Genomic DNA, 20,739 nt, shown 5'->3' with positions numbered 1-20,739 from the left:
AACCCCCTTCTGGTGAAATTCCCAAAATGCAGAATAATTGCTCACTTCCACTCAGTTATTCCTCTTTTCTTCTGCCTGTGGAATCAACTTCCACATTCTCTTCAATCTCAATCTTCCCTTCACGTTTTTAAAAACAGCTGTTCACCTCTGTAATACGCCTGGTGTTGGCTTAATCGTTAACATGGCTGGCTTGAGATCTTAGGGTCCTGAGTTTAAGCCCCTGTCATGCCACTGAATTAACACCAGGTGGGTTGACTCAGCCTGTCATCCTTCCGAGGTCGGAAAACGAGTGCCAGCTGACTGGTAATGGGGGCAATGCATCAGAGGCATAGCTGCACCCCAGAAAATGATGCAGCCAGGCTGAATACGAACCACCGCCACTACACTACCAGTGCAAGGGTATTCTATTAGTTTGCTGTTACTTTGTGTTCGTTAGACCAAAGCACTGGCGTGTGATTTTGGAAAGAGGGAGAGTTCCAGGGAGCTGTGCATTCTGGGGTTTGGATTCGCTTGGTGCACATCAATCCTGGTACTGCAATAAATCCAATCGTTCTCTTCGAATGGTGCCTCTCTGTCATTATGAAAACTTTACAACCACCATCTCAGATCATCCCCCATCCGAAACCATGATGTTTACTACCCCCGTTATATCTCCCCAAGCCGTCCTCTTCCCCACTTTCATGTTTTCTTTCCTGCGAGTTTGTTTCTGGATCCATCTCGTTTAACCACAAGTGTCCTCCCCGAGTCCTCAATCCTCCCCACATCCCTCATCTTCAAAGTCTCCCTCTATGATGTCCCTCAACCCTGCTGTTTCCCCCTCTCCTCAGCTCCTCTTCTGCTGCTCCTTGTGTTTTGTTGCACCCTGATCCATGCTATGTTATAGCTCCTCCACGAGCCTCGACTCTGTATTAAAAAAAACAACGGTGCACGATTTCACCCTTTCTCAATGTACTTACTTCCGTAAAGGAAGTTGTTTGGAAAAAGGCCATTTAGTGCAAGTGATAGCAGAAGTGCAAACGAGACCATAAGGCAATTAATTAGATGTAAGGTAAATGGAAATCCCACTCCACCACATCTCGCTGCACAACCACCACATCGAGCGATCAGCAGTTTCTGATGTGTTTTTATTTCTGCGACTTATTTTGAGCATCATTATTCATATTTTATTATAACATTATCTAATTCCTTACAAATATGTGCTTAGAAAAGGTTTGCTGCATTATTAAGTGTTTTTATTATGTCTTGGGGCCGAAACGTTTTCCGTAGCAATGCGTCTCCAATTTATATCATGGAAGTCAATGGGAATATAGGGTTTGATATATGGAATTTCGCTTCATGTACAACTTTTCAAGAACGTATATGTTCTGTAAATCGAGGGATGCGTGTACTCGGTTTTCCAAAGGTTACCTATTTCTTAACAGGAATTGGTTTTTTTTGGGAGTGATCGAGGCAGTGGTCCGTTGGCTATACACTGCCCAGGTTAAATTTTTGTCTGATAGAAAAAACAACAATTTTCCTGTTTTGAAATCAAATATTTGGATTTGGAAAACAAACAAAACATTTGGAAACAACAAATCCAAAAAATTAATATTTGGATTAATTTGAAGAAACTTTTGCTGTTAATTTTTTCTGTTTGAGGAGCGGAGTGTTTCAGGGTGGACAGACAATCAGACGGCATGAACCTATTGTATACAGACTAGCAAAAGCCAGAAGAAGAAGCCCCAGTGAAGAAATATAAAAGAAGAAAGGAGCCAAATGGTTTCCCTAAACGTGACTGTCCTGGATAGTGGTGTCACCATGTTAACATTGATGTATTGACAGATATAACCTCATGACAAAATGATGGATGTGTGTTGGTCTGCCTCCTCCCCCCATAATCCCACCCCATTTTCCCCCTCAAACTCAGAACCTCGTTGCCTCTATCCAATGCACTAACAAAGCACAATCCCACAATAATATAAATGTCAAAACGAAAGGATACTTACTCTCAAAAGGCAATTCTACATCATGTTACGGCAACCAAACTGTTTCTTTACGTGTTAAAAAAGAGTGTTTAGAGTTTCTTGTTTTTGCCCAGAGACAATTTGTGCACATACGCAATGCTTCCTTTGGTGTAAGTCCCGAAATGAAAAGGAGTACATTTAGGTTTATTCCGTCAATTATGGCAATAGGTCTTATAGTACAATACCATTCAAACGGTGCCTTCTTGCTCGGTGTTGAACAGGTGCCTTTGTTACCTGCGGTAGAGACTCAAAATCATGCAGAAAAGAAAATGGAGCAACACGAAATCAGCGCAACCACATTCACAAAGTAATTAGGCCCACCACCGGTGCCCCGAGCCGTCGATTGGTTTGAGACGAGGCCACACTAGCAGCACATGAAGCACAAAAGGACAGAGGATGTGGCATTGTGGCCCGTCACAGCATGAAAGCCGGAAGTTAAAGAAACGTCGTCTGCTTCCTGCATTCTACAGATGTTACAACATGGCTGTTGGTTCACATGTTCCAATAGGGAGTTGATCAAGCGGCTGGTCCGGCATAGTTTGCAAAATGACCGCATAACTCAACAAAGCCCAATGTACTTAAGATTGTTCTGAATGATGACGTCGGTGACGGCATCGAACACAAACTGGATGTTACTGGTATCTGTGGCACAAGTGAAGTGTGAATATATCTCTTTTGTCTCCTTGTTTCTGTTGAGTTCCTCGAACTGCCGCTGGATGTAAACAGCTGCTTCTTCATACGTGTTTTGTCCCGGGTACTCTGGGAAACACGTCGTGAGCGGGATGCGCCGGATCTTTTCGGCCAACAGATCCTTCTTGTTGAGGAACAGAATGAGAGACGTGTGCACAAACCAGTTGTTGTTGCAGATCGAGTCGAATAGGCGCAGACTCTCAGCCATCCGGCTCTGCAAAGAAAAACATGAAATTAGAATGTCTGCACATTGGTCACGAACAAACATTCGTCAGCTATTGGATCAACTGCTTGAGAGGTTAGAATTGGCAACAAAAACAGTTTGCTCAACATTCAAATTGAACTTGAAACTTACCGCACAGCTAACTAGAACGGCACTCAGTCGAGAGCGTACCTCCGCCTCGTTGTCCTCACCACTCAATGGTGAAGAATCACTTAAAAAATTCTCCTCGCCGGACCCGGATCCGGATCATCACAAAAATTGAACAAATTCGTCCTCGTCACACACACAACCCGTCCAAATCCATCCCTAACTTTTTGAGATATCCCGTTATGTATCGTTTTTTGGCCCCATCTCCCAATGGTGAAGAATCACTTAAGAAAAATTATATAATTCTCATAACCGAATCCATATTCAGATCTTCACCAAAATCGAATCGAATCGTCCTTGTCAGCCACCCAACTGTTCCACCAGGTTTCGTCCAAATCCGTCTACAACTTTTTGAGATATTTTGTTCACAAACAAACAAACAAACAAGTCAATCGGATGAAAATTTAGGATTTTAGAAATTTGAAAAAAAGTGGTGGGCCTTTGGCCTATGTTGACCTTGTGACCTATGTTGACCTCAAAAATAGTTGTTGGCTGAATTCAGTTAACCGACATGAAAATCCCATTCAATTTTCAAATCAATCAGATGAAAATTGAGAATCTTAGAAATTAGAAATTGTTGTTGAGCTTTGGCCTATGTTGACCTTTTGGCCGACGCTGATCTCAAAAATAGTTTGTGGTTGAATTCAGTTAGCTGAAATGAAAATCCTATTCAAATTTCAAGTCAATCGGATTAAAATTGAGGATTTTAGAAATTTAACAAAAAAAAGTGGTTGACCTTTGGCCTATGTTGACCTTTGGGCCGACGCTGATCTCAAAAATAGTTGGTGGTTGAATTCAGTTAGCCGATATCTAAATCCTATTCAAATTTCTAGTCAATCAGATGAAAATTGAGGATTTTAGAAATTAGAAATTGTTGTTGACCTTTGGCCTATGTTGACCTTTTGGTCTATGCTGATCTCAAAAATAGTTGGTGGTTGAATTCAGTTAATTGATATGTAAATCCTATTCAAATTTCAAATCAATCGGATGAAAATTGAGAATTTTATAAATTCAAAAAAGTGGTTGACCTTTGGCCTTTGTTGACATTTTGACCTCAAAAATATATAGGATTTTGTCAGACTACGAACTCTACCATTTGGTGAAGTTTCGTGAAGATCGGTTTAAAATTGTGACCTGTAGGCAAGTATAAGTGAGTGGACAAACAAACACACAAACAAACAAACAAGCAAACACACACACAAACCGGAGTGATCAACATACTTGCAAAAAAAACTTCTTCTTTTTTTTTTAACGGACAAAATGTTATTTAACGGACAATAAAATAACGGACAAATTCAACCACCACCATGGACAAATGGACAGACAGAGGTGAAAACATAACCTCCATCCATCTTTGGTGGCGGAGGTAAAAATGTGCAGCATAAAATACATCATAAAACAAACATACAAATTGGCTGTTAGGCTAACCATACCTGTGCAGTACCCATCATCATCATCATCATCATCATCAATACCCACATCCCATTTAAGTCAAATACCTATCCCAGGGTCATCTCACTGCGCTCGCGGGGTTAAGAAATTGGTTACGTCCGTACGTGCGTGCCTGCATTTGAAAAATCCAATTTCACGACAACCGTTGGTCCAATTGACAACATTTTCACCATAAGAACACTTCCACCTGCATAATTTTTTATGATAATTATGACGGGAACTCCGTTTTGTTGAAACGTGGCTCATTGCAAAGAACTCCGCAAGGGGAATAATACGTTTTTTTGCAAGTATGTTGATCACTCCGGTTTGTGTGCGTGTTTTCTTGTTTGTTTGTTTGTGTTTGTGGAAAAATCCTCTCTATCTCTTTGCTGACGACTCCACTCTCTGCCACTCCATTCCTCATCCCTCAGATCGACAGTCTGCAGCCTCCTCGCTCTCTGCAGACCTGGACAAAATCACAGACTGGTCAAACAAGTGGAACATGTCTTTCAATCCTGACAAATCTCACACTCTTACAATGTCTCTCCAAAAAGACCTACTGGACAACCCTCCCATCTACTTTCTCAACAATCCTCTCCAAGAAGTTCTGTCACTCAAGCTTTTGGGTCTCACTATCTGCCATGATCTTTCTTGGGAAAACCACATTTCCAAGCTGGCCTCCAAAGCCAGTCGCCGACTGGGCATCCTCCGTCGTGCGAAGTCCTTCCTTGGCACACCTGAGCTCCACACCACACCCACATACAAGGCTTTCATCCGCAGCTCAATGGAGTACTGCTCTCCCCTCTGGGCTGGTGCTCCTGCCTCACACCTAGCTCGTCTTCATGCTGTTGAAACTGTTACGTGGTCCCCTCGGTGAATACCTGGTCTCGGTGACCCCCGGACCGTGAGAGGAACTTCGCCAGAAAGCTGTATTAAATATGCGCTTTCGCCACGCAATCCATATGAATTTCACCCCAGGAGACAACTGACGTTCAAGGATATATTTCAATGGGAATGACCATACAATTGCAATGACACAACCACGGAGATTTTCCCCGAGCAATCAACCATATACAACCATCAACAATTCCCAATTCACAAGCACTTTCCTATGAGTAAGATGGCCATCTTATATACGTGTGTCCCGGTGAGTACTCACACCCCCTTTCGGTCTCTGCTCCTCACAATGTCTCTGGGCCCCTCCTGACCAAGATACTGGTCGGCGTCTCCGCACTCGGGCGGTTGAACGAACCCCGGGTGGACGTTTCTCCACCGGGCAGGTATCGTACCAGGCACCGTGGCTGCAGCCCCTCGTGGCCACGCGGAGCGGGTACGGTAGAGCAAGCCAAACCCCACGCCGCTTGCAAGGCGCGTTAGGCCCCAACGTGCGACCCGCACGCGTCTGTTTAGACGGTGCCGCGAACGATACCAGACGCGGGGTCGATGCACGGCCCCACGTCACTTGACGTCTCCACCGGGCCGGTACACGTCCCGGTGATTCCTCTCGCCAGAAAGGCTTCGGAACGCCGCTTTTCCACGCAGCGCAAGGTCGATCCCGCCTTTTGGTCGGAGCGGGGCGAGGAAGAATAATACTCGTCCTTTTTTCCTCGTGTCTTTTCCTCTTCCGTTTCCGGTCACTTCCGTTTCCGGCCACTCCCTCAGAAGGGCTCCTGACCCTCCAACCACAACAACTACACAACAACTTAATATACTACACACGGATAAGCAAAGACCTGAATGGTAATTCACATACATTCACATAAATATGTAACACTCCCCCCCTTCAAGAAAGAAAGTTTGAACCCAGCGAAAACTTTCTTTGCCGGCCAATTTGGAGAAACAAACCAGATAACTCAACCCCCCCCCACATTATCCGTTCCCCCCGGGCACAGTTATCACTTAAAAATAAAGCAACCAAAATTTCACCACAACCCCTCCAGATTACTCCCTCGGGACTAAGTACCAACAACGACATTGTCCCTGCCAAATCAAACTCCATCTCATGACCCTCTGACTTTGACCGTCAGTTTTTTGGGGAATGAAGGTTAAGGGGTTGATCAAAGATCCAAAGTTAAGCAACTCGATAGCACTCGAAGCAACTCGATAGGCCAAGCCGAGTATTCACTACATGGATGCCTTTAGGAACGCGGAGTTCACGGTTAGTCCGTGCAGGAAAGTTCTCTACATGGGCGCCTTGAGGAACGTGGAGTTCACGGTTAATCCGTGCATGAAAGTTCACTACATGGACGCCTTTAGGAACGGCGTTCACGGTTAATTCGTGTAGGAATCTTGGCTCGGCGGCTCCGCCGCCTTCAGTGCTTCAACTTCTCAGAACTTCCCTAATAATTAGGGGGGGACCACTGGTCCCTGTAGTCCCATGAATAGCGGTCTCCTTCTCGGCCACTACCAAAACTACCGCCCAGTTGTCCTCTCCTGTAGACCTCTCGACGCCTACGAAATGCCTTCCCTACTGTTATGGTCCGACCCTCCAAATCCTTGCCATTCCAATTCTTCTCTGCCTCTCTGGCGTCTTTTGTGCTGGCAAACGTGACAAAGCCGAACCCTCTTGACTGTTGCGTTTCCCAGTCTCTTACCAACCGCACTTCCACCAGCGGCCCATATCTGTTGAAGACAGAGGTCAGAACTTCTTCCTCTGTTTTGAAGTTCAGTCCCCCTACAAATAACTTGGCACTTTGGTCGCCATCCCGAGCTGGTGTGATGTTATTTTCCCTGCTGGGCTCTTTACCAACCCTCAGGTTACCATAAACTTGACCCCCGGCCAAATCATTCCCGATAACCACAGATACACCCTCTACAGGAAGCGTGGCTTGTAAACCGACGGTGACCGGTCCTGACACCAAATCGGACTCCAACTGGATGACCTGAAGGGGAGCACTAACACCGCCCCCGATCCCCTGTAAACGAACACTATCCCCCGTTGCCGTCTCCTCGGACCATGGCAAAATGCCTTCAAGCATTAAAGATTGATGGGCCCCTGTGTCCCTCAATATCCTAACCGGTCTCCGGTTAGTCGAGGCTCCATCCAGTGACACAAACCCCTCTGAAATAAATGGTTGGTAACCCTTTTGATGGCGATTTCTTACGCTAGCCATCGCATTCGGAGTTGTAATAGTCGGACTCCGCTCTGGGTTGTCCCTTTTCATGAGGTAACAACTGGACATCAAGTGTCCAGGTTTCTTGCAAAACGCGCAAGTAGGCCCGGAGGAAAAACTCGGGGTCTGCCTCGGGCCCCCCGAACTATAAGTTTGTCTTGGGCCCGCATCCCTCCGATTTCGAACCGGTGGGGTATCATAGTTGTCCCCATAATCATCTCGAGGCCGCCGCCATGTATGGTCGTTCTCCGCACCTGCTGTTCCCCACCTCCCCTGCGGAGATCTAGGCGAGGAGTTAGGTTCGTGGACCCCTATTCGGTGGGTTAAGGCATAATCATCTGCCATGGTGGCTGCGTCCCACAACTTTGGTACCTTCTTTTCCTGCAGGTACACTTTGATGTCCTCGTGGACACACTGCTGGAATTCCTCCACCAGGATCAAGTCCCGCAATGTCTCGAAGTCTTTCCCGACTCCTTTTGACTCACACCACCGATCAAACATGTTTTCTTTCACTCTGGCAAACTCCACATGGGTCTCACTCTCCCTCTTCCTGGCATTCCTGAATTTTTGCCTGTAAGCTTCCGGAACCAACTCATAGGCGTTGAGGATGTGCTTCTTCAGTACCTCATAATCTGCACATTGGTCCATTGGTAGCGCCGAATAAATTTCCTGAGCTTTCCCCACCAGCACACTTTGCACGAGTATGGTCCAGGCCTCCTCCGGCCAGTTTAATTGTCGAGCCACTTTCTCAAAGTGTGGAAAAAATTTCGCGACTTCTTTTTCACTGAACGGTGGAACCAGCCTCACATGTCTGCCCACATCCCAGGTTTTCTGGTTAGGTGTCGACCCCGTCAGCAAGGGTGGTGCCTCTCCCCGTTCTCTCATTAACTCCAGCTCCTTGAATTTGATTTCTTGCTGAAGCTCCATGTCACGTTCCTTTAATTCCCTTTCCGCTTTTCTCTCCTCTGCTTCGAGGTCCCTTGCAGCTCTCCTTTCCTCTGCTTGTTCCTTTTCTCTTCTTTCCTGGAGTTCTCGTTCCACTCTCCTTTCCTCTGCTTGTTTCTCTTCTCTCCTCGCTTCTGCTTTCCTTTCTTCTTCTTTTAACCTTTCCTGGAGTTCTCGTTCCACTCTCCTTTCCTCCGCTTGTTTCTCTTCCCTCCTCTCTTCTGCTTTCCTTTCTTCTTCTGCTCTTTCCTTTTCTGCTTTCCTTTCTTCTTCTGCTCTTTCCTTTTCTGCTTTCCTTTCTTCTTCTTTAATCCGTTCCTGGCTCCGTAATTGCAACTCCAGTTTCCGGAGCTCAACGTCTTCTGGTTCTTCGGGTAGCCACTCCCAGGCTAACTCGTCCCATGTTCCTAATCCCACCATAGATTGTATCACCGTGGCCTGCAACTCTGCCTTCCTCAAATTAGTTCGGACCTCCAAGTTAAAATGTTTGGCCAATTTCAAGAGGTCCGACTTTAGCAACGCTCGGAACTGTGCCTCACTCGGGGTTACCCCAAAGTTCTGTGCCACAAACGCCATGGTGCCTATCGTTAACACCTGTTAACCTTCACCCAAGACTTTACCCCAATTTCTCAAAAAAAAAATTACCAATTAATAATTAATTAATAATTTTTAATTAATAAAAAATTATTATTTTATTATTTTATACAATTTTAAATCCCGGACGTAGACCCAATTGCGAAACCGCAAATCGTAATTTGGACGAGCCCCCAATTCTGTTACGTGGTCCCCTCGGTGAATACCTGGTCTCGGTGACCCCCGGACCGTGAGAGGAACTTCGCCAGAAAGCTGTATTAAATATGCGCTTTCGCCACGCAATCCATATGAATTTCACCCCAGGAGACAACTGACGTTCAAGGATATATTTCAATGGGAATGACCATACAATTGCAATGACACAACCACGGAGATTTTCCCCGAGCAATCAACCATATACAACCATCAACAATTCCCAATTCACAAGCACTTTCCTATGAGTAAGATGGCCATCTTATATACGTGTGTCCCGGTGAGTACTCACACCCCCTTTCGGTCTCTGCTCCTCACAATGTCTCTGGGCCCCTCCTGACCAAGATACTGGTCGGCGTCTCCGCACTCGGGCGGTTGAACGAACCCCGGGTGGACGTTTCTCCACCGGGCAGGTATCGTACCAGGCACCGTGGCTGCAGCCCCTCGTGGCCACGCGGAGCGGGTACGGTAGAGCAAGCCAAACCCCACGCCGCTTGCAAGGCGCGTTAGGCCCCAACGTGCGACCCGCACGCGTCTGTTTAGACGGTGCCGCGAACGATACCAGACGCGGGGTCGATGCACGGCCCCACGTCACTTGACGTCTCCACCGGACCGGTACACGTCCCGGTGATTCCTCTCGCCAGAAAGGCTTCGGAACGCCGCTTTTCCACGCAGCGCAAGGTCGATCCCGCCTTTTGGTCGGAGCGGGGCGAGGAAGAATAATACTCGTCCTTTTTTCCTCGTGTCTTTTCCTCTTCCGTTTCCGGTCACTTCCGTTTCCGGCCACTCCCTCAGAAGGGCTCCTGACCCTCCAACCACAACAACTACACAACAACTTAATATACTACACACGGATAAGCAAAGACCTGAATGGTAATTCACATACATTCACATAAATATGTAACAAAACCAAAGCTTTCAGAATCATTGGAATCTCCTGCGATGGATCTAACTCCGAGGGCCTTTCACTCTCTCACCGCAGGCAGGTAGGTGGTCTTTCTGTCTTCTACCGACTCCTCTCCGGCCTTGCTCCCCCAGCTCTCTCTGTGCTCTGTCCCCCCAATATTCCTTCAGGTCGCACAAGATCTGCCAGCCACCCTCTTATGGTTAAACTGCCAAAATCTAGGCTCTCTGCTCACCTTCACTTTTTCATTCCCTTTTTCTCCTGCCTCTGGAACAAACTCCCCCACTCCCTTCAATCCCACTCCACCCTCCAGGTCTTTAAAACAGCGGTTCACCACCATCTCTTATCTTCCCCCATCCAAAACCTTGATCTTTTCTACCCCTGATAATTCACCCCAGATACACTTTTTTTGAAATTCCAACTTCTTTCCTGGAAGTCCTTGCAGTGTCCATATGTTTTATATCTCTCCCACCTCCCCCAAGCCCTCCCCCTCCCACATTTCTCTCGATGTCCCTGCTCTCAAATGTTGTGTTTGTGTCCTTCCTCCTCTATCCCCATCTTGTCTACCGCTCCCCTTATTTTTTGTGTTTTATGTGTCGGTTTCACTTTTTGTGTGATTAATGTTAGCTCTTTCACGAGCCTCGATCTTGTATACAAAAAAAAAGAAGAAAAAAAGTGTTGTTAACGATGACATCATTGTTCCTTAATTATGACGTCATAATTCAACATTGACAACGCGTAGTCCAATCGGTTTGAAATTTATTGATCGTGGTCTCCGCAACAATTATATTCGAGAATGTAAATTGATGATGTCATCGCTCACGTGGTCTGGCAGCCATATTGGATTTTAAAAAAACACTTCAAAAATAGAAGAGATGGCTCGCACCAAGTTGACTGCATGAGTTATTCTATGAATATTCTATGAAAAGTATTCTCTGAATACAATCTAGTTTTATTATGACTTAGGCTAATACAGATAACTGATAACACCCTCCTTCCTTTTATGAGAAACAGTTAAACTCAAACCATACTATAGCCACAAAAATGCTTTGCCCTCATGGTTGTGGCTGAAACCACAAAACCACCCAACAATTTCCAACTGAAACTGATAACGAGAACGCAGGCCACAAAAACGTATTCGTAGCTGTTTCATTAACGAAGTTGTGGCATGCAAGCTTTCAGCATTGCCAACAACTAAGAGCAATTAACTGCTCAAGTCCTTTTTCTTTTGCATGACGGCCATCAGAGCCCAGGTGTGATGTTCACTGACATCTACCTGAGGGAGCGTTGCTGACAGTGAGGTGTTGAAGGCATTAAAAACAAAGTAATTATGAATATTCTGATAAATAATTCCAGCTAAAGCAAAGCCATATGGAGATTTGCATTAAGTACTAATAATGCAGTTGTACAACAGTTAAATACTAATAATGCAGTTGTACAACAGTTAAATACTAATAATGCAGTTGTACAACAGTTAAATACTAATAATGCAGTTGTACAACAGTTAAATACTAATAATGCAGTTGTACAACAGTTAAATACTAATAATGCAGTTGTACAACAGTTAAATACTAATAATGCAGTTGTACAAAAGTTAAATACTAATAATGCAGTTGTACAACAGTTAAATACTAATAATGCAGTTGTACAACAGTTAAATACTAATAATGCAGTTGTACAACAGTTAAATACGAATAATGCAGTTGCACAAAAGTTAAATACTAATAACGCAGTTGTACAACAGTTAAATAGTAATAATGCAGTTGCACAACAGTTAAATCGTAATAATGCAGTTGTACAACAGTTAAATAGTAATAACGCAGTTGTACAACAGTTAAATAGTAATAATGCAGTTGTACAACAGTTAAATACGAATAATGCAGTTGCACAAAAGTTAAATACTAATAACGCAGTTGTACAACAGTTAAATAGTAATAATGCAGTTGCACAACAGTTAAATCGTAATAATGCAGTTGTACAACAGTTAAATAGTAATAACGCAGTTGTACAACAGTTAAATAGTAATAATGCAGTTGTACAACAGTTAAATACGAATAATGCAGTTGCACAAAAGTTAAATACTAATAACGCAGTTGTACAACAGTTAAATAGTAATAATGCAGTTGTACAACAGTTAAATCGTAATAATGCAGTTGTCCAACAGTTAAATAGTAATAATGCAGTTGTACAACAGTTAAATACTAATAATGTAGTTGTACAACAGTTAAATAGTAATAATGCAGTTGTACAACAGTTAAATACTAATAACGCAGTTGTACAACAGTTAAATAGTAATAATGCAGTTGCACAACAGTTAAATCGTAATAATGCAGTTGTACAACAGTTAAATAGTAATAACGCAGTTGTACAACAGTTAAATAGTAATAATGCAGTTGTACAACAGTTAAATACGAATAATGCAGTTGCACAAAAGTTAAATACTAATAACGCAGTTGTACAACAGTTAAATAGTAATAATGCAGTTGCACAACAGTTAAATCGTAATAATGCAGTTGTACAACAGTTAAATAGTAATAACGCAGTTGTACAACAGTTAAATAGTAATAATGCAGTTGTACAACAGTTAAATACGAATAATGCAGTTGCACAAAAGTTAAATACTAATAACGCAGTTGTACAACAGTTAAATAGTAATAATGCAGTTGTACAACAGTTAAATCGTAATAATGCAGTTGTCCAACAGTTAAATAGTAATAATGCAGTTGTACAACAGTTAAATACTAATAATGTAGTTGTACAACAGTTAAATAGTAATAATGCAGTTGTACAACAGTTAAATACTAATAACGCAGTTGTACAACAGTTAAATAGTAATAATGCAGTTGCACAACAGTTAAATCGTAATAATGCAGTTGTACAACAGTTAAATAGTAATAACGCAGTTGTACAACAGTTAAATAGTAATAATGCAGTTGTACAACAGTTAAATACGAATAATGCAGTTGCACAAAAGTTAAATACTAATAACGCAGTTGTACAACAGTTAAATAGTAATAATGCAGTTGCACAACAGTTAAATCGTAATAATGCAGTTGTCCAACAGTTAAATAGTAATAATGCAGTTGTACAACGGTTAAATAGTAATAATGCAGTTGTACAACGGTTAAATACTAATAATGTAGTTGTGCAACAGTCACATCACATATTGGTAATACAGGTGACGGAATGTGATCGCATGATGTTATACTCGGACATTGACATACAAAACAGATGCTCAGCGTTTAATAAAACAAACACACAATCACACCAAAGAATAAGTCTCTAAAATAATGTGGGGGTAAACAAAGCAGAACTGTTCAATTTAAAAACAGTTTTTCTTCTTGAGATCATCTTTTTATGTGCGATGGCCAGGAAGGCCACGGGCAAGCAAAATAATTCAATATATCTGTGTCAAAACGAGTACATTAATAAGCCGGGGCACAGACAGGCACAAGCCATTTGCCATTCATTTTGTTGGGAGACAAAGGTGCTGAACAAAAGCTCAAAGTACATCTGAAACCAAAATAAAATACAGTACTTATTGTGCAGAAAGAAAAACAGACAAGTGGGAAGTCGGACGAAATAAGCAGGTACAGGCCAAAATATGTCAAATACACTTTTTATCTGCACCAATGAAAGTGAGTGAAGGTTATGTTTTCATACTTGTCTATCTGTCTGCTGGTTGTTTGTCTGTGAACAAGGTATTTCAAAAGGTTATTGACGGGTTTGGATGAAATTTGGTGGAGAGGTTGGGTGTGCGACACAGACAAAATTATTAGATCTTGTTGAAGATCAGACGGATACAATTTTTTAGCTCAGCTGGAACGAAGTTCAGGGGAGCTTATGCGATGGCTCGTCGTCTGTCCGTCAGTCAGTCTGACAGTCCATCAGTCCGTAAACACTTGAAACTTCTTCTCCGAAACCACTGATGGGATTGTGACCAAACTTGGTACAAATTATATTTGTTGTGTTGTGAGTAAAGTTTGTTCACGTCATTAAAAAAAAATCTGGGTCTAAGGTGGTCTACCGGGGTCACAGTGGATCCAGGTTTGACCCCCCCCCTCACCCCCCCCCCTCCCCCAAATAGGAATTTGCTTTTTGTCTCTGAAACTACACACAATATTTCGATGAAACTTGACCACAACATTCACCACCCCACCAAAGTTTGTTCACGGCATTAAAAAAAAAATCTGCCCCTTTGGGAGTTTACGGGGGGGTCGAAGTGGGTCCAGGTTTGACCCCCCAGCATACATATTTCCTTTCTTCTCTGAAACTACACACAGGATTTCGATGAAACTTCACCACAACCTTCATCACCAGTGATTTACCAAAGTTTGTTCACGGCATTGAAAAAATCTTCCCCTTTGGGGGCCTACGGGGGGGTAGGGGGAATTGCCCCCCAAATCGGTGTTTGCCTTCTTCTCTGAAACTACACACACTATTTCAATGAAACTTTACCACAACCTTCATCACCAGTGATTTACCAAAGTTTGTTCACGGCATTTTAAAAATCTTTCCCTTTAGGGGTTTACGGGGGGGGGGGGGGGGGGGGTGAGGGATGGGGTTGCCCCCCAAAATTGGTGTTTGTTTTCTTCTCCGAAACTACACATGCAATTACAATGAAACTTGACCACAACCTTCATCACCCGTGTTGTACCAAAGTTTGTTCCTGGCATTTAAAAAATTGGGGTCTAAGGTGGTCTATGGGGCACCCCCCAAAATAGGTATTTGCTTTTTTTCTCAGAACCTACACACACAATTTTGATGAAACTTCACCACAACCGTCATCATCCGTGATGTACCAATGTTTGTTCAAGGCATTGGAGAAATTGGGGTCTGAGGAGGTACACGGAGTGGGGGTGGGGCGGTTCCCCCAAAATAGGTATTTTTTTGTTTGTATGTTTAGTCTTATGATTATGTTAGTATGATTCTACATGCTGCCCTGTCTTCTAGCAATCATTGAAATTGGTGTAAAATACCTTTAGTCAGTGCAGTATACTGTTTATTCTACCAGGTGAGCACCAGGGGTATTGACCCTATGTTTTCTTTTTATTTTAAGTGATTCTTCACCATTGAGAGATAGGGCCAAAACACTAAATAGCATGATACTTCAAAAGGGTATGGACAGATTATGACAAAACTAGGAGGATGAGTTGGGTAGATGACAAGAATAAGGCAATTCCATTTTAGTTCAGATCCGGATCCAGATCTGGCCATCAGTGGGATACAAAACGTAAACTGTTCAGCCTGGCAGAGGTATGCGCTCTACCGAGTGCCGTTCTAGTTTGTACATGGTCTAAGGCTCATAGAAGAACTGCTGCACAAAGCACACACACACACATGCAGACAGAGACACCAGACAACACACGACCCAATCTCAGAAACACAGCGGTGGCCTGGGGGAAGTAGACGAAGTTAACGGGACACTGTGGGTAAGGTTGATTCAGTTGTGATGCCAATTTTATAATAATAATAATAATAATTCATTTATTTTGTATAGCGCTTTTCCAGAAGCCCAAAGGCGCTTTGACAGAGTGGCAAACATAATGCATAACAATACATGAAAACAACAATTGCAAAAAGACAAGAATCAATAGGGAAATATTTAAAGCAAAAGGAGGGAGAAGGAGAAGAGATAGTCAGGGGTTAAATGCTGTGGGTTGAATGTTGAATGCAGTGTTGAACAGGTGGGTCTTTAGTGATGTTTTGAATGTGGTGAGTGAGGAGGAGTCTCTGATGGTGTGAGGTAGTGAATTCCAGAGGGTGGGAGCAGCGATGGAGAAGGCCCTTTCCCCCCAGGATCTGAAATTTTGACATCACTTTTCTCTCCGCCAGTGAGCCAAATGAGAATCCTCCCCCATCTTCCCCCGCCCCAATGGACACAAAGCAATAGGTTTTATCAGTGCTCTATCCCTAAAGTTTTTGGTATGACCTGGTTAGGTTCAGAATCAAACTTTCAACCTCTCAGAATTACCCGTGTAATAAAATCACCTCCCCCTAAAGCATGAACAACATTCTTTTGGAATTTCCACGTTTAACATCACTGGCCTGAGGATTATCAAGACATAAAAATAATGACATACCTGATACGCAATTCGATTCATGTGAAGGCATTTTAGTTGTGAGTACCAAAACAAGTACGCTAGTGCTTTAAGGCTTGAATCAGGGTATTTGAGCTAAGAAAAGTTTACAAGTGCATTCTGTTTGTTCTTATGCAATATGGACAAGATACATGGGGGAAATATAGAATTTTCACCTTGCTGCTCCGATATTGTGTAAATACTGTTTTCCTTGCTCTTTCTGGTAACAAGAACTGATTTTCTCAGGTGGAGTCGTTCCATTACAGATCCAATTTGAGTTACAGTCATTCCAACTGGGCATTAACTGCTGGCCGTGCAGATAATCAAAGGGAAAAACAAATGCTGTAATGGAGTCATCAGTAGGAACCCGAATAAGCAAAGAACAAGGATGGAGTCATCAGGAGGATCCTGGAGAGGATTTGGGTTTCAGCCGTTACTCGACTACCCTCAACCCCATTCAAGCACAGCCAAGTGAGCCTCAAGGAAAAATTTCTGCAATAATTCACTTCTCCTTAGACAGATATATAAAGAAAGAGAGAAATAAAGAGTAAAAGAGATAAAATAAAAGAAACAGCAAGAATTAGAATGAATATACAGAAATGCAAAAAAGTAGGAAGAAGTGTGGAAGGAACAAAGATGTTGGGAAGAACCGGGATAGATTTCAGCAGTTACCCCCAGGGTCAAACGCAGCACCGGGTACAAGCTACCACAGGTCTGCCAGCTGGGAAGCACAGTCCGCACAGCATCAGCTTTTATCCACTGAGTTATCCCTATTGGAATTAATCTGTGAGCATAATTTTGTATTTTCTTTGTATACAACATCGAGGCTCGTGTAAGAGCGAACATCAATCACAAAAAACAACAACAAACAGACACACAAAACATACAATAAAGGGAGCGGGAGACAAGATGGGTGAGAGAGAGGGAAGCAAACAGGTACAACAGCAGAGAACAGGGACAACGGACAATTCAGTCATACAAAGCCCTTGGTGAATGGCATCTTAAAAATAACAAAAATAATTGAACAACAAAATATCATCCATGATATTTGATGAAAATTCATGAATGGAAGAATGTCCTCAGCATAACCCATTCTCCTCTTATGCACAATCATTGCGTTATCCCTAAAAAAACAATTCATGAGTGTCGTGAATGTCTTGAAATGTAATACGCAAAGCACACATCCAGGAAATATTACATTTCTCTTCCCATTATGTCACTTACTCCAGCACTAGGTTAATAAACATCTTCGGCACAATATCAAATTGAGGTTGAAAACCATTCATGAGAATGGAGGTACATTAACCTGCACCAATTCAATCAAGCAGCAAAGTATACTGGATTCCCAGCAAGCCTTAATAAACGCCAGAATGACTTGCACCAAGATGCATTCATTTTCACCTCCTAGGGCCTTTATTGCTCAAAAACAGTTATAGTCTTGGGGAATCCAGACTCGTCCTTGGCTTAAAGTATAAATCCCATATTGTCCCATCTCGTCTTTGGCTATCATGTCAATCTGGTACTTCCCATGGTACAATGAATCCTTGCTTTGACACAATTTGTCTTCTCTTCCCAAAGGAAAATCTGACCGAAGGCAACCTCAGATTACTTCACAAGGCCTGCAACAAGTGTGTGCCCACACTTGGGAGAGCCAGAATACAACATCTGGCCAACCTCATGATTTAATTTACACACTTGTCTCTCTCTAAAACCTGGTCGCACCTTGACAAGTCTGTCTCTGGCGTAGTCTGTCTCTTCCGCTCCATCTCTTCCCTTGCTTCAAATTATTGCATCACAGTCGGAACACTCCTGGATTCCCAGAAGTGTGAAAGGTACAAAGACGTCGGGAAGAACCTGCATAGATAGATTTCAGCAGTTACTCCCCAGGCTCAAACGCAGCACCAGGTACAAGCCATCAGAGGTCTGTCAGCGTGGAAGCACAGTCCGCACAGCATCAGCTTTTATCCACCGAGTTCGGTTAGGTTGATCACTTTTCTTGTGATGCCATGCTTGTGAGAAGGTTGAATGCCTCAATTCTGTATTTTCTTCCAAATCTTTTGTTCGCAACCCCTTGATCTCTGTATGCAACCTACCCAGCCACACCCAACTGCTGTTGGACTCTTTCTTTTCACCTGAGAAGGTAGGGATGTTTCTGGCAACCCTCAACTCATCATACTTGTCGGAAGCATACGTGACGGCATCAGCGTACGGGTTCTAAAAACCTGCTCTACTGCAATTACACAACCTCTTTCTGCTCTGTTCTGGTGTTGGGCTAGAACCCTGGTGTTGGGCTAGCGGCTAGGGTGCCGGCTTAGGATCCTAGGATCCTGGGTTCGAATCCCGGTCGATCGCTGAATTAACGCCAGGGGGGTTGACTCAGCCTGTCATCCTTCCGAGGTCGGCTAATTTGAGTACCAGTTCACTGGTAATTCCCTGTTTGTCGTTAAAGGCGGCAAAAAGGGTTGGCGTCAGGAAGGGCATCCGGCCGTAAAACATTGCTTCAAAAAGGGGAACGAAAAACAACAACAACCACGGTTCCCGAAAAAGGCCAACCCCCGCTTGCGGGGAAAAATGGCCTCTAAAGGTGGTTATTTCTGCTCTGTTCATCCTATAATTTTGACGAAAGTCATCTCCCATCTGCTTGGAAAGCAGCCAACATCACTGCATTACATAAACAAGGTGCAAAAACCGATCCCATTTAACGTCAAACCTATCCACTTACTTCCAATCATCAGGAAAGTCATGGAATCAATCATTGCAGTCGAGATCAAATCCTTCCTTTTCCTTTTCCATGAACCCATGCCATCAGTGCAGATTCAGACACATTCGCTCTACTCTGGACATTCTGCTCTCCCAACAAAAGATGGAAGCCCTCAATGTCCGACATTAAATCAGGGCTATCTCTCTATGGACACACATTGAGCTTTCATTATAGTCTGGCATCCCGCCTGGCCTTCCAAACGCTGTGGCATCCAAAGCCACCGACACACATGGCTCACTGACTTTCTCTACTCTATTAGCCGAACCGTGGCTCTCAATGAGATATTGTCATCTCCTCTCCCTGTCAAGGCCAGAGTACCCCAAGGCAGTGCTTTGGGTCCAGTTCTCTTTCTAGTATTCATCAACGATCTTTCTGACTCTGGAAAATCCAATTGATCACTTTGCTGATGACTCCATCTTCTGCCATAACATTTCTCCTTCTTCTGATAGGCAGGCAGCAGCCTCTTCACTCTCTTCAGAACTTGATAGAATCACAAGCTGGTCAAACACTTGGAATATGTATTTCAATCCTGACAAATCTCACACTCTCACAATGTCTCTGAAAAGACTGTCTGACGAACCCTCAAATCTACTACTTCCTTGACAATCAGCTTGAAACAGACACAGTCACTTAAACTTTTGGGCCTCACTATCAGCCATGATCTTTCTTGGCTTCCATATCTATAATAATAAAAGGCACTGTCTGTCCGTCTGTCTGTCTCCTTCATAACTACAAAACCATGAAACATAGCGGCCCCAAACTTTGCATGCATGCACCTGCACCTTCAACAGATTACAAGGATGAAAACTGGGGTGTTTGGATGTGTTTTCACATCCTTTTTGAAGATGGTTAACGAGGTGCTCATAAGAAAAAAACCCGATGTGGTGGTTACCAATATGGCGGCCCACCATCTGGGTCAGCCCACTGCACCTCGCTGGGTTCGAAAACCACCATTTTGTTTCGGCCGACTCAAACGTGCCATGCATTGGAAACACGATCGATTAATTATATCATTACATAATTGAAGCATATCATCAAAATCTGGATTCAGATATGAGGATTGGATACTGTAGACGAAACAATATCCAAATCTGGAGTGAAATCTGACAAAATTTACCATATCTTGCGATTTTATTTACCACAGACGATTTTATTTTATTTTATTTACCACAGACGGAAGCCTCTCCTCATTGAGAGACACATGAAAGCCCGCCTGGAGTTTGCAAAAAAGCACCTAAAGGACTCTCAGACTGTGAGAATCAAGATTCTGTGGTCTGATGAAACCAAGATTGAACTGTTTGGCTTCCGTCTGGCCACTCTGCCATAAATCCCAGATCGGTGGAGTGTTGCAGTGATGGTTGTCCTTCTGGAAGTTTCTCCCATCTCCACACAGGATCTCTGGAGCTCAGCCAGAGTGAACATCGGGTTCTTGGTCATCTCTTTTACCAAGGCCCTTCTCCCCCGATTGCTCAGTTTGTCCGCGCGGCCAGCTCTAGGAAGAGTCCTGGTTGTTCCAAACTTCTTCCACTTAAGAATTATGGAGGCTACTGTGCTCTTGGGAACCTTCAATGCAGCAGAAATTTTTTTGTAGGCTTCCCCAGATCTGTGCCTCGACACAATCCTGTCTCTGAGCTCTGCAGGCAGTTCCTTCGACCT

General features: G+C 43.5%; 1 protein-coding gene across 1 annotated transcript in view; it reads right to left on the bottom strand.

Annotated features, from left to right (window-relative positions):
* Positions 1-1,907: 1,907 nt before the first annotated feature.
* The window catches only part of GNAZ (G protein subunit alpha z), a 199,765-nt gene continuing 180,933 nt past the window's right edge, over positions 1,908-20,739 (bottom strand). The window contains exon 4 of the mRNA XM_068135119.2: positions 1,908-2,907. Within this exon, the coding sequence (XP_067991220.1) occupies positions 2,563-2,907 (345 nt within the window). The 3' untranslated portion in view covers positions 1,908-2,562. The remainder of the gene's footprint in view (positions 2,908-20,739) is intronic.

The sequence above is a fragment of the Myxine glutinosa genome, chromosome 14 (genome assembly GCF_964187855.1).
Source record: "Myxine glutinosa chromosome 14, kmMyxGlut1.1, whole genome shotgun sequence".
NCBI lineage: Eukaryota > Metazoa > Chordata > Myxini > Myxiniformes > Myxinidae > Myxine > Myxine glutinosa.
This window is presented reverse-complemented; position numbering and strand designations above follow the sequence as displayed.